At 47.8% G+C, this 14,282-nt stretch overlaps 1 protein-coding gene across 2 annotated transcripts in view; it reads right to left on the bottom strand.

The window, feature by feature from the left end:
* Positions 1 to 14,282, bottom strand: part of LOC121278188 (CSC1-like protein 2) — a 67,506-nt gene that overhangs the window by 28,654 nt on the left and 24,570 nt on the right. For both annotated transcript variants that reach the window (XM_041188347.1, XM_041188348.1), the window contains 3 exons: positions 11,967 to 12,037; positions 8,698 to 8,778; positions 4,377 to 4,500 (listed from right to left, as the gene is read on the bottom strand). In XM_041188347.1, coding sequence (XP_041044281.1) covers positions 4,377 to 4,500; positions 8,698 to 8,778; positions 11,967 to 12,037 — 276 coding nt within the window. The remainder of the gene's footprint in view (positions 1 to 4,376; positions 4,501 to 8,697; positions 8,779 to 11,966; positions 12,038 to 14,282) is intronic.

Below are 14,282 nucleotides of genomic sequence, written 5' to 3'. Positions count from 1 at the left end.
CATCTTGTAGATGGTACACACTGCTGTTACTGTGCGTGAGTGGTGGAGGAAGTGAATGTTTGCAGATGTGGTGCCAATCAAGCGGACTGCTTTGTCCTGGACGTTGTCAAGCTTCTTGAGCGTTGTGGGAGCTGCACTCATCCAGGCAAGTGGGGAGTATTCCATCACATTCCTGACTTGCAACTTGTAGATGGTAGACAGGCTTTGGGGAGTCAGGAGGTGAGTTACTCGTTGCACTATTCCTAGCCTCTGACCTGTCCATGTAGCCACAGTATTTATATGGCTGGTCCAGTTCAGCTTCTGGTCAATGGTAACCCCCAGGATGTTGATAATGGGGGATTCAGTGATGGTAATGCCATTGAACTTCAAGGGGTGATGGTTGGATTCTCTCCTGTTGGAGATGGTCATTGTCTTGTGAGATGCGAATGTTCCCTGCCACTTGTCAGCCCAACCTAAATATTGTCCAGGTCTTGCTGCAATTGGACATGGACTGCTTCAGTATCTGAGGAGTTGCAAATGGTGCTGAACATCAGCGAACATCCCCACTCCTAATCTTATGAAGGAAGTTCATTGATGAAGCAGCTGAAGATGGTTGGGCAGAGGACATTACCTTGAGGAACTCCTGCAGTAATGCCCTGGAGCTGAGATGGTTGACCTCCAACAACCACAACCATCTTCATTTGTGCTAGGTATGACTCCAACCAGCAGAGTTTTTCCCTGATTCCCATTGACTCCAGTTTTGCTAGGGCTCCTTGATGCCACACTCAGTCAAATGCAGCCTTGATGTCAAGGGCATCTCTCACCTCACCTCAGGATTTCAGCTCTTTTGTCCAAGTTTCAACCAAGGCTATAATGAGACCAGGAGCTGAGTGGCCCTGGCGGAACCTAAACTGGGCATCAGTGAGCAAGTTATTGCTAAGGAAGTGCTACTTGATAGCACTGTTGATGACGCCTTCCATTACTGATGATGGAGAGTAGACTGATGGGGCAGTAATTGGCTGGGTTGGATTTGTCCTGCTTTTTCTGGACAGGAGATACCTGGAGAATTTTCCACATAGCCGGGTAGATGCCAGTGTTGTAGCTGTACAGGAACAGCTTGGCTGGGGCGCGGCAAGTTCTAGAGCACAAGTCTTCAGTACTATCGCCGGAATATTGTCAGGGCCCATAGCCTTTGCAGTATCCAGTGCCTTCAGCTGTTTCTTGATATCATGTGGAGTGAATCAAATTGGCTGAAGACTGGTATCTGCTGGGGACCTCCCGAGGAGGCCGAGATGGATCATCCACTCGGCACTTCTGGCTGAAGATTGTCGCAAATGCTTCAGCCTTATCTTTTACATGGATGTGCTGGGCTCCTGCAACATTGACGATGGGGATATTTGTGGAGCCTCCACCTCCAGTGAGTTGCTTAATTGTCCACCACCATTTGTGACTGGATGTGGCAGGACTGCAGAGCTTAGATCTGATCGATTAATTGTGGGATCGCTTAGTTCTGTCTATCACTTGCTGCTTATGCTGTTTGGCACGCAAGTAATGCTGTGTTATAGCTTCACCAGGTTGACACCTCATTTTTAGGTATGCTTGGTGCTGCTCTTGGGCATGCCCTCCTGCACTCTTCATTGAACCAGGGTTGATCCCCTGGCTTGATGGTAATGGTAGAGTGGGGGATATGCAAGGCCACGAGGTTACAGATTTTGTTAGAATACAATTCTGCTGCTACCAATGACCCACATCGCCTCGTGGACACCCAGTCTTGAGTTGCGAGATCTGTTTGAAATCTATCTCCATTTAGCACGGTGGTAGTGCCACACAACACAATGGAGGGTATCCTCAGTGTGAAGGCGGGACTTCGTTTCCACAATGACTGTGCGTTGGTCACTCCTGCCAATACTGTCATGGACAGATACATCTGCTGCAGGCAGGTTGGTGAGGATGAGGTCAAGTATGTTTTTCCCTCTTGTTGGGTCTCTCACCACCTGCCGCAGACCCAGTCTAACAGCTATGTCATTTAGGACTCAACCAACTCGGTCAGTAGTGGTGCTACTAAGCCACTCTTGGTGATGGACATTGAAGTCCCCCACCCAGAGTACATTCTGCACCCTTGCCACCCTCAGTGCTTCCTCCCAGTGGTGTTCAACACAAAGATGCACTGATTCATTCGCTGAAGGAGGGCGATATGTGGTGATCAGCAGGAGGTTTCCTTGCCCGTGTTTGACCTGATGCCATGAGACTTCATGGGGTCCAGAGTCGATGTTGAGGACTCTCAGGGCCACTGTATGGACAGTGGGGCAAGACACACCCAGCGATGGTAGTGTCTGGGACATTGTCTGTGATTCTGTGAAGATGACCACGTCACATTGTTGCTTGACTAGTCTATGAGACAGCTGTCCCAATTTTGGCACTAGCCCCCAGATGTTAGTAAGGAGAATTTTGCAGGGTTGACAGGACTGTGATAGCCATTGTTGTTTCCAGTGCCCAGGTCAATGCTGGGTGGTCTGTCGGATTTCATTCCTTTTTGTGACTTGCTAGGCCATTTCAGACGGCAGATAGAGTCAACCACATAGTGGTCAGTCACATGTAGGCCAGACAGATTTCCTTCCCTAAAGTTCATTAGTTTTTACAACAATCATTTCATAACTCTAGATTTATATTAAATTCAAATTCCACTATCTACCATGGCGGGATTTGAACCCAGGCCCCCCAGAGCATTACCCTGGGTCTCTGGATTACTAGTCCAGCGACAATACCACTACACCATTGTCTCACACACTAATATTTCAATTTCTCACACCAGCCATATTTGTGGAGTCCACTTCAGTACCAAATTGCCAGCCTCTTGTATTACGATTGGCAATAATTGGGCCAAAGTAGGCCCATGTGGAAGCAGTCCAAAAGCAGCAAGACCTGCTTGGGCTGACAGGCTTGGGCTGCAAGTGGCAAATAACATTCACACCACACCAGTGCCAGGCAATGACCATCTCCAACAAGAGAGAATCTAACCATCAACACTCAAGAAGCTGGACAACGTCCAGGACAAAGCAGTCCACTTGATTGGCACCACACCCAAAAACATTCAATCCCTCCACCACCGACGCGCAGTAACAGCAGTGTATACCATCTACAAGATGCACTGCAGCAACTCATCAAGGCTCCTTCAACAGCACTTTCCAAACCCATGACCACTACCATCTAGAAGGACAAGGACAGCAGATAGATGGGAACACCATCACCTGGAAGTTTCTCTCCAAATCACTCACCATCCTGACTTGGAAATATATCGTCATTCCTTCACTGTCGCTGGGTCAAAACCCTGGAACTCCCTCCCTAACAGCACAGTGGGTGTACCTACACCACGTGGACTGCAGAGGCTCAAGAAGGCAGCTCACCACCACCTTCTCAAGAGCAATTAGGGTTGGGCAATAAATGCTGGCCCAGCCAGTGATGCCACATCCCGTAAATGAATAAAACAAAAATGTAAAGCAAGGTCTTTTCAGCCATTAGAGATGAATGCATTATCCCATCGGTGTGGCTTGGATCCAAACCCAATTGACAGAGGTGAGTGTGTGTAAACTTGTTGCGTGAGCCCCACCCCCAATGTTATTTAGGGGACAAGTTGCATTAATGGTTTCATAACCCGGAAACAAAAAAGGAACTTGCTGCCCTCGGCCCGGGCACCCACCCGCCCACCGCCCTCGGCCCAGGCACCCGCCCACCACCCTCGGCCCAGGCACCCGCCCACCGCCCTCGGCCCAGGCACCCGCCCACCGCCCTCAGCCCGGGCACCCGCCCGCCCACCGCCCGCCGCCCTCGGCCCAGGCACCCGCCCACCCGCCGCCCACCGCCCTCGGCCCGGGCGCCCGCCCGCCGCCCTCGGCCCAGGCACCCGCCCACCGCCCACCGCCCTCGGCCCGGGCGCCCGCCCGCCGCCCTCGGCCCAGGCACCCGCCCACCGCCCTCGGCCCGGGCGCCCGCCCGCCGCCCTCGGCCCAGGCACCCGCCCGCCCACCGCCCACTGCCCTCGACCCAGGCACCCGCCCACTGCCCACTGCCCTCGGCCCAGGCACCTGCCCACTGCCCTCGGCCCAGGCACCCGCCCACCCACCGCCCACCGCCCACTGCCCACTGCCCTCGGCCCAGGCACCCGCCCACTGCCCTCGGCCCGGACACCCGCCCGCCGCCCACCGCCCTCGGCCCGGGCACCTGACTAATGCCACTCTCCATCTTTAGTTTGATTTTGAAAAGGAAAAATAAATGTGCCAGCCTCCGAACGCCCATCTAAAATAGGAACAGCTTGTTGCACGATTCCATTAGACCCTGACTGATCTGTACTTTAACCCCATTTATCCTTGCACGCCATGACCTGGAATTAACCTTCTCACCTGCTCACATCCTTTGAAGCTGCAGCAGCAGAACTGGCCACAAGGCTTCGGGTTGATGGAAACTCTTTTCCCTTCACTCTGAAGCAGCTGTGTGTAGTACTTCCGACCACGCTCTACCTTTCTCCTGCAGGGAATAACACCACATCAAAGTAAGAGTGTCGCAGCTTCTGCTGGCCAATCAGATCCCACATCCTTTCTATTTCCTCTCTCATCCTTCTCCTCCATAGATTGCCAACCCTCCCGGATTGTGCTGGAGTCTTTCAGGAGTTAAAGTTTAATTCCCTGGACACTACCGCAAGCAAATTCAGGAGCAAAATCATAGGGACATTTTTTTTTTTTTAAAAATTGTGTGGTCTTCATTTCCTTTGACTGCTTTCATTTGTTAGTTATAAAAACCAATGGAGATTGGGTAAAAATACTGTGAGACTGATGGTCGAGAGTTATCTAATCAAATAACCAAAAGCATTTGGGTATAAGTTGCCCTGTGAGGACTGACACGTCGAGTGACTGATGGTGGGAGTGTGGTCGGTGGTGGGTGGCTTCAGAGCGATTGGACCCGAGAGACAATGTGTTAAAACCTCCAGGAATGTATCCAACTCGGGCTGGCAACTCTCCACACACCTCAGTGTCCAAAAAACTGAGCCACAGACCAAGAGGTACCAAGGATCAAGTCACTTAGTTCATCTCAAGCCTTATAAATCGGGTATCATTATCCCACATACCGACACAGAAGGCAGAATCTTCCCGGCCCCATGGTTAGCATGCAGGACCAGGAGGAAATTAGGGAATTAGCATGTCAGCCAACCCGATGCACTCTAGTCTCTGAGTAATCTTGCCAGAGGTGGGGTCTGCACAGCAATAGATACCTGCCTGGCAGCAACAGGCAGCCAATTAGGTCAATTGAGGGTACAACTGGGATATGGTCATGGTGCCACCGGAATCTTTCAGATGGCAGACAGGCCTCCTCCAGTGAGGCTGGAGCCCAGCAGGTAAATGAGACCAGGGGGCCATTGACATCTCCTCTTGAATCACCCAGCACAGAGCCGCTGGATGAGAGGCTCACAGCCATGGGCCACAAGCCGTCCTATGGAGGAGTTCCACCTCCACCATGATTGCCTGACAGCTGTGGCGATGAATGAATTTTACATTTTTACAAAGCTGCAAAGTGCGCATCAATCTTGAGGCACCTTCACTGTCCCTACATGGATCAGCAGCACCCTCCCATCCCCACTGTAGGGCTGCCAACTGTCCGGAGATTCAAGCCTTATGATTGGGCCTCCATCTCAAGAATCCCTGCTATGCTTAATTGGACGGCAAACATGGAGGCAGCCTCTTAACTGGCTGCAACCCTTAAGGTCAAGTCTCCATGTGGTTAACCAGTACCATTGGGATTGGGACCCACATTTGTTCCCGACTGCGTAAAATTCTTGATGACGGGAAGATTCTGCACATACTGTCCAGATAAGGATCACTGAGTGAGATCCAGGAAGGCTGACATAAGAAAAAGGGAGAGAGAAAGGACCCCAAACCGTATATATACTAATAATATATGGGAAATATTGTACATATTGTGCAGAAACACACTTTCTGTCATACTTTGGCATAGTCAAATTTATTCTAACTTGCGTCCCTTACAAGCTACAAAAGCCAGAAGTGTACCTTATGATCTCAGCTGATGTTACTACTGGATAGGCCAGATACCAGGGTGGAACCCTGCTTGATAGATCCTAACTTTTATTTTTTGTTTAGAAACGGGGAGAGTGGTTACTGAGCGGAGTCACAGGAGTCAGCTAAACAAGAAAAGATGAACTATATTACAATACTCTTTCACCACAAATATACCTTCACAGATATATTTATGGATTCGTTACAATAACACAAGTTACAAAATCTATCTTATACTCTAATGTTCACAGTAAGTACGCAGGCCACGTAAACCAATAGGCAAGCTGTGGTCAGGCACCACATTCTGAAACCAAGTGATAGATGCCACCCCAAACAGATATTACGGATCTCTCAGCAACTCCCTCCAGACGTTTATCATACCGTGAGCCAACCTGTCTCACTAAACTCCTTCTTTCACACGAAAGTTTCCAATCTCCACACTCGAAAAGCCTGCTTTGAAATCTTCTCCCAAAGGATGCCTTCCACAAGGGTCCACCTCTGGGGTTTTGAGCTCTCGTTCCGATATTCCTGTACCTTGGATTGCCACGTGCATTCAAGCTTTCTTCCATGCACCCTCTCTCATACTCAGCCATGCCAAATAAACACCACTGCTTCACATTCCCGTAGTAAAGAGTTATAGACCTTCAGCTATCTCCTTGGATCTTCTGGCTTCTCGCAAGCCTATTTTGCTTTAAATCTGCATCCTGCAGCTTTCTCTGCTCCTCACTCTTCACTTAACAGGACCCTTTTGATATTCCTGTCTTTATTCTTTGCCTTAACTGTCCTCTTGGGACCTTCCCTGTTCCACTCCCCTAGATTTGGGGACTTTCTTCTTTAGTTTTTGGAACTTGCTCCTTGCAGTTCCCTCTACTGTGTCCACCTTCTCCTGGCAGCTGGTTTCAACTTTAGTTTGGGACTTGATATCTGTCCTTCTCCTATGCTGCTTTTGGTGGCAACTCCTTTCAACCGAACTCAAGCTGCTTTCGGTTTCTTTGTGCCTGGGTGGGGCCTCTCTCTCTGGACCCCTGTTGCTAGGCAACAGCACTGTTTTTTTTCTACCTTCTTTGTTTTAACTCCCCTTCAAGAGTCATAAAATCTCATTAAATGCAGGCATCTTTTAAAGTGAAACTAATGCTCAATTTTCATCCTTTAAACCCACAAAACACAGAAGTACAAAATTAAATTCAAACTTAAAGATAAACCTTATTCCTAATACACCCAAAAGCACACATAACTTACTTAAAACTTCCTCCAATTCCTAATAACTTCATCCAATGCAAATTACTTTTAGTCCTAGTCCTGCCAGCTCTGGACTTCCAATTTCTCAACCAGGCCATAATAAAGGAAGTTAACATAAAATGAGCAGTAATGGAACAGTTCTCCATTATATGTATTCATAGAATCTTATAATAAGGAAGACGACCATTCGGTCCATCATGCCTGTGCTGGCTCCTTGAAAGAGCTATCCAATTATCCCACACCCTTGTTCTTTCCTGATTGCCCTGCTAATATTTCCAAGTATTTCAGGTATTTATCGAATTCCCTTTTGATAGTTAATATTGAATCTGTTTCCATCACCCTCTCAGGCAATGCATCACACTGCATAAAATATTCTCATCACCCCTCTCATTCTTTTGCCAATTACCTTAAACCTTCTGGCAACCAACCCTCCTGCTAGTGCAAACACTTTCTCCTTATTTACTTTTCATTATTTTTATTACATCTGCCCTTATGTTCTAAGAAGAACAACCCTAGCTTCTGCTGTCTCCAAATGTAGGAAAGTTAAACACTGCTTGCTGCAATGGGCAGCCTCCTCCACTCTTTCTTATAGATGCAGAGCAATTTTATAGCGGTGCATATTTCTCTCTAAATGAAACATCACACCAGCACAAGATTAACTAACCTGCCAGTCGATCGAAGACAAGCTGCAGCTGAATCTGCAGCTCGCTCCACCATTCACTTCAGGATGCACTGACATTACACACTTTTGAGCCTTAAAGGGACATACACATACCCCTACATTCTTTACCATGTGAATTGACAGTCTGGTCCGAAGAAACATCCGCTGGCTCATGCAGATGTCACACTCTGTTAGCACGCCACACAATCTTAAACCGTTAGTTGCTACTGACTTGCAGCCTAAAACTGACGAGCAACCCAATTCACAGAGTTACCCTGACCAAACAACAACTAAAAGTCTGAGCAATTTGACAACCGTTAAACTTTGTCACCTTAACACATCTCCACCTTAACAGATTATGTATTGCATAGTTTAACACTCCTGCCCCTTGTGAAGCAGCACTATTATATCAATTAAAAATGGCAGGGCAGACCGCACTAGTGCAGGAATAGAAGTATTGAGTTAGCATGCATCCTATAACCAGGGATCACCCCAGTTATGAAACGATGAGAAAAGGGAACTTCATGCTGCGTGCTTCTGACTTACAGCCTGAAATTTCCAAGCAACTTATTGATCTCAAAAATTGACAAGCAGCTATCATTACCTGTACTCTCATAGGTTTAAAAGGGACAGCAACTAGAGAATTACAGGCCTGCTCTAGAACCCATCAGGAATGCCATGGGAAATATCCACCAGTGCTGTTAAAACATTTAAAATCAACAAAACCTCACGTCAATAACACATTTTGCTTCTCACCTCTCAGCATCCAGTTCCATCAGTTTTGCCACATTGTAACAGAGCTGGACCTCCAGGACTGTGCATGTCGGGTAGGCTTCCCTGGAAAATAGGGTTAAAAAATTGTGAGCATAGCTTAGAACGCAGCGTCTCTAGGTGCGGAAGGAGGTAAAGTTCACAGATCACGATCTAGTGACACTTACTGGAGAATGCACATATCTAGATATCAATTGTTCAAGCTTAGATGTAATGCCCACCCCTGCCACCTCCACACCACCACCACGCACCCCCCACGCCCCCAATCCCCCAACCATGGTGGAATAGGCTGTTTGGCACTCAATGTCCAGGCTCTCAAACTTGAAGTAGTGCTCTTGAGCTACAGCAGAAGGGGACTGTACCCCAATATAATGTGCAAGATCGAGACTCCCAAAGTAAATAATGCCTCTGGATAATCCGGGAAAAGCAAGCATCAGTATCTCCACCCAGCACAGTGTCCTATGACTGAGAGTGCCAGTAGACAATCTGTGTCCACCTCATTACCAAACAGTGAGAACTGCAGGGACAGACCCTGGCTCAGCTTGTCCACTGAATTTCTCTGACAAGAAATCATATCACCTTGTAATATGTCCTCCTTGCCCCTTACCCCCACCCCACCCCACCCCTCCACCATCGTCCAAAAGAAATGCAGGGCAATGGGAAGATACATACATGCCACAGGTTTGTTCTTGTGTTCATCCAGGGAATGAAGGTTAATGCTGGACTAGAAATATTCCCCCCTCCACCTTTAGTCATCTCACTGTCAGCACCAAGGGTACACAGATCAGTGTATGTCACAGATACAGAGTAAAGCTCCCTCTACACTGAGCCAGCAAACGCTCCCAGGGCAGACACAGCACAGGTTAGTCATAGAGTAAAGCTCCTTCTATACTGTCCTATCAAACAGTCCCAGGGTAGGTACAACATGCATTACATACAGAGTCAAGCTCTCTCTGTGTTTCAAACACCCCCAGGACAGGTACAGCACAGATTACATTTCCCTGTACTCTGTCCCATCAAACACCCCCAGGACAGGTACAGCACAGATTACATTTCCCTGTACTCTGTCCCATCAAACACCCCCAGGACAGGTACAGCACAGATTACATTTCCCTGTACTCTGTCCCATCAAACACTCCCAGGACAGGTACAGCACAGATTACATTTCCCTGTACTCTGTCCCATCAAACACTCCCAGGACAGGTACAGCACAGATTACATTTCCCTGTACTCTGTCCCATCAAACACCCCCAGGACAGGTACAGCACAGATTACATTTCCCTGTACTCTGTCCCATCAAACACCCCCAGGACAGGTACAGCACAGATTACATTTCCCTGTACTCTGTCCCATCAAACACCCCCAGGACAGGTACAGCACAGATTACATTTCCCTGTACTCTGTCCCATCAAACACCCCCAGGACAGGTACAGCACAGATTACATTTCCCTGTACTCTGTCCCATCAAACACCCCCAGGACAGGTACAGCACAGATTACATTTCCCTGTACTCTGTCCCATCAAACACCCCCAGGACAGGTACAGCACAGATTACATTTCCCTGTACTCTGTCCCATCAAACACTCCCAGGACAGGTACAGCACAGATTACATTTCCCTGTACTCTGTCCCATCAAACACCCCCAGGACAGGTACAGCACAGATTACATTTCCCTGTACTCTGTCCCATCAAACACCCCCAGGACAGGTACAGCACAGATTACATTTCCCTGTACTCTGTCCCATCAAACACCCCCAGGACAGGTACAGCACAGATTACATTTCCCTGTACTCTGTCCCATCAAACACCCCCAGGACAGGTACAGCACAGATTACATTTCCCTGTACTCTGTCCCATCAAACACTCCCAGGACAGGTACAGCACAGATTACATTTCCCTGTACTCTGTCCCATCAAACACTCCCCAGGACAGGTACAGCACAGATTACATTTCCCTGTACTCTGTCCCATCAAACACCCCCAGGACAGGTACAGCACAGATTACATTTCCCTGTACTCTGTCCCATCAAACACCCCCAGGACAGGTACAGCACAGATTACATTTCCCTGTACTCTGTCCCATCAAACACCCCCAGGACAGGTACAGCACAGATTACATTTCCCTGTACTCTGTCCCATCAAACACCCCCAGGACAGGTACAGCACAGATTACATTTCCCTGTACTCTGTCCCATCAAACACTCCCAGGACAGGTACAGCACAGATTACATTTCCCTGTACTCTGTCCCATCAAACACCCCCAGGACAGGTACAGCACAGAATACATTTCCCTGTACTCTGTCCCATCAAACACCCCCAGGACAGGTACAGCACAGATTACATTTCCCTGTACTCTGTCCCATCAAACACCCCCAGGACAGGTACAGCACAGAATACATTTCCCTGTACTCTGTCCCATCAAACACCCCCAGGACAGGTACAGCACAGATTACATTTCCCTGTACTCTGTCCCATCAAACACCCCCAGGACAGGTACAGCACAGATTACATTTCCCTGTACTCTGTCCCATCAAACACTCCCAGGACAGGTACAGCACAGATTACATTTCCCTGTACCCTGTCCCATCAAACACCCCCAGGACAGGTACAGCACAGATTACATTTCCCTGTACTCTGTCCCATCAAACACCCCCAGGACAGGTACAGCACAGATTACATTTCCCTGTACTCTGTCCCATCAAACACCCCCAGGACAGGTACAGCACAGATTACATTTCCCTGTACTCTGTCCCATCAAACACCCCCAGGACAGGTACAGCACAGATTACATTTCCCTGTACTCTGTCCCATCAAATACTCCCAGGATGGGTTCAGCGCAAGGGTTAGTTGCGGAGTTAAAATACGCTCTAAGCTATCCCATCAAACACTCCCAGGGCAGGTACAGATAAAAGCAAAATACTGCGGATGCCGGAAATCTGAGATGAAAACATAACATGCTGGAAAAACTCAGCAGGTCTGGCAGCATCTGTGGAGAAAGAAACAGAGTTAGTGTTTTGAGTCCACATGCCTTTCCTTCAGAGCAGGGCATATATAGCACAGCTTTGATACAGAATAAAGCTCTCTACACTGACGCTCCTGTAACATGCCTTCACCTCGACTACAGAAAGGTAGCTCACCCTCCCTAGCACATGCACAGTTCCAGCTCCCGCTCCTATCAAGTTTGGAGCTTGCCAAGCCAGACGGGCTACAGCTCGGTAAGGAAAGGCAAGAAGCACATGTTTTGGGGCTACCTACCTGAAGTGACTGGCTATGATCTCCTCACTGGCCTCCTCGGGTATCCTAGTTATAAATAAAGTGCATTTCGCCTGGAAAAACAGAGGCAGGTTTAAGCAGATGTCCAGATCAAAACACTATTACTATTTGCTAAGATAAAAGCAAAAAACTGCGGATGCTGGGAATCCAAAGCAAAAACAAAAGTACTTGGAAAAACTCAGCAGGTCTGGCAGCATCTGCGGAGAGGAACACAGTTAACGTTTCGAGTCCGAATGATCCTTCAACAGAGCTAAGGAAAAATAGAAAAGGGGTGAAATAGAAGCTGGTTTAAGAGGGTGGGGGGGTGGGACAGGTAGAGCTGGATAGAGGGCCAGTGATAGGTGGAGATAACCAAAAGATGTCACAGACAAAAGGACAAAGAGGTGTTGAAGGTGGTGATATTATCTAAGGAATGTGCTACTTAAGGGTAGAAAGTAGGACAAGCAAGGTACAGACAGCCCTAGTGGGTTTGGGGTGAGGGGAAGGGATCAAAACAGGCTAAAAGGTAGAGATAAAACAATGGATGGAAATACATTTAAAATAATGGAAATAGGTGGGAAAAGAAAGATCTATATAAATTATTGGAAACAAAGGGGGGGATCGGAAAGGGGGTGGGGATGAAGGAGAGAGTTCATGATCTAAAATTGTTGAACTCAATATTCAGTCTGGAAGGCTGTAAAGTGCCTAGTCGGAAGATGAGGTGCTGTTCCTCCAGTTTGCGTTGAGCTCCACTGGAACAATATAGCAGGCCAAGGACGGACATGTGGGCATGAGAGCAGGGCAGAATGTTGAAATGGCAAGCAACAGGGAGGTCTGGGTAATGCTTGCGGACAGACCAAAGGTGTTCTGCAAAGCGGTCACCCAGTCTGTGTTTGGTCTCTCCAATGTAGAGGAAACCGCATTGGGAACAGCGAATGCAGTAGAATAAATTGAGGGAAGTGCATGTGAAATGATGCTTCACTTGAAATTACTATTTGCTAGTCATTATACTGAGTTTATTGTTACAGTTGCGCTAGGTGACAGGACTAGCCAAATTTTAACATTTGGAACAATTTGTCTCCTCTCTGTTCTCAGGTCAGGCTGGGTTGGTTGCAGCAATGTTAGCTAGAGAGGGTGGTAGTCCTGTTTGGGCCAGTTTTTCTGAGCGCTCACACCCATCCTCAAGGCCAATACTGATATAGATGCTAAAGGAACAAGCTTTACACACACACACACACACACACACACACAGAAACATCAGCTAAACCTTACCGATGGGTGCAAGAAGCATCCAAGGCATGTACACACACTCAAACACAGAGACCAATAGCACTACAGTGCTTTTCACAACCTCGAGACACCGTAAAGCGCTTACAGCTAATGACATGCTTTTTGAAGAGTGGACACTATAATAATGTAAACACAGCAGCCAATTTTTGCACAGCAAGATCTTTGTTTCACTGCACTCTAGCAACTTGCTTTGATTCCTTTGACAGCACTAACCAAACCTGCAACATCTTTCCCTACTAGAAGGACAAGAGCAGCAGACACATAAGAACATCACCAACTGCAAGTTCCCCTCCAAGACACACACTATCCTGTCTTGGTACTATATTGCTGTTCCTTCACTGTTGCTGGGTCAAAATCCTGGAACTCCCTCCCTAACAACGATGCAGCAGTGCAAGAGGGCAACTCATCAGCACCTTCTCAAGGTCAGTTAGGGATGGGCAATAAATGCTGGCCTTTCCAGCAATGCCTATTTCCTGTGAAAAGATAAATAATATGGTCAGCTGCTCACTCATCAACTTGTTGAGCTGTCACAGAAGGCCACGATGGAGTGTTCCTCAAATCATTCCAGTCACACCTTTATAAAGGTTGCGAAGGCAGAAGCTGTGTGTGTGTAAATAGTGCATTGAGAGGTTTATTGTACTCCCACCAGCCTAATGAAATGATTTTAAGTCACCATGTACGGAAAAACAGACCAGCATGGAGAGGGGAGTGTCAAAGATTTAACTCGTTGGTGAGTAGAATAACTAACCAGGTCCTTAAACTACAACACCTTGCATTTATTTGGCAGCCTTATCCCAGCATCAGGAGAATAATCAGACAAAATTTTGAGATATTAGGACAGGTGACCAAAAACTCAGTCAAAGAGGTAGGTTTTAAAAAAAGATCTTGAAGTGTTTAAGAGGCAGAGAGGTTTAAGGTGGGAATTCCAAGACCTTAGGGTCCAGACAACTGCAGTCATGGCCTCCAATGGTGGGTGTGAAATGGGAGATGGACAATTGGCCAGAGGAGGAGGAATACAAAGTTGTCAGG

The sequence above is a fragment of the Carcharodon carcharias genome, chromosome 5 (genome assembly GCF_017639515.1).
Source record: "Carcharodon carcharias isolate sCarCar2 chromosome 5, sCarCar2.pri, whole genome shotgun sequence".
NCBI classification, from domain to species: domain Eukaryota; kingdom Metazoa; phylum Chordata; class Chondrichthyes; order Lamniformes; family Lamnidae; genus Carcharodon; species Carcharodon carcharias.
The sequence above is the reverse complement of the archived record's forward strand: the minus strand, read 5'-3'. Positions and strand labels throughout refer to the sequence as shown.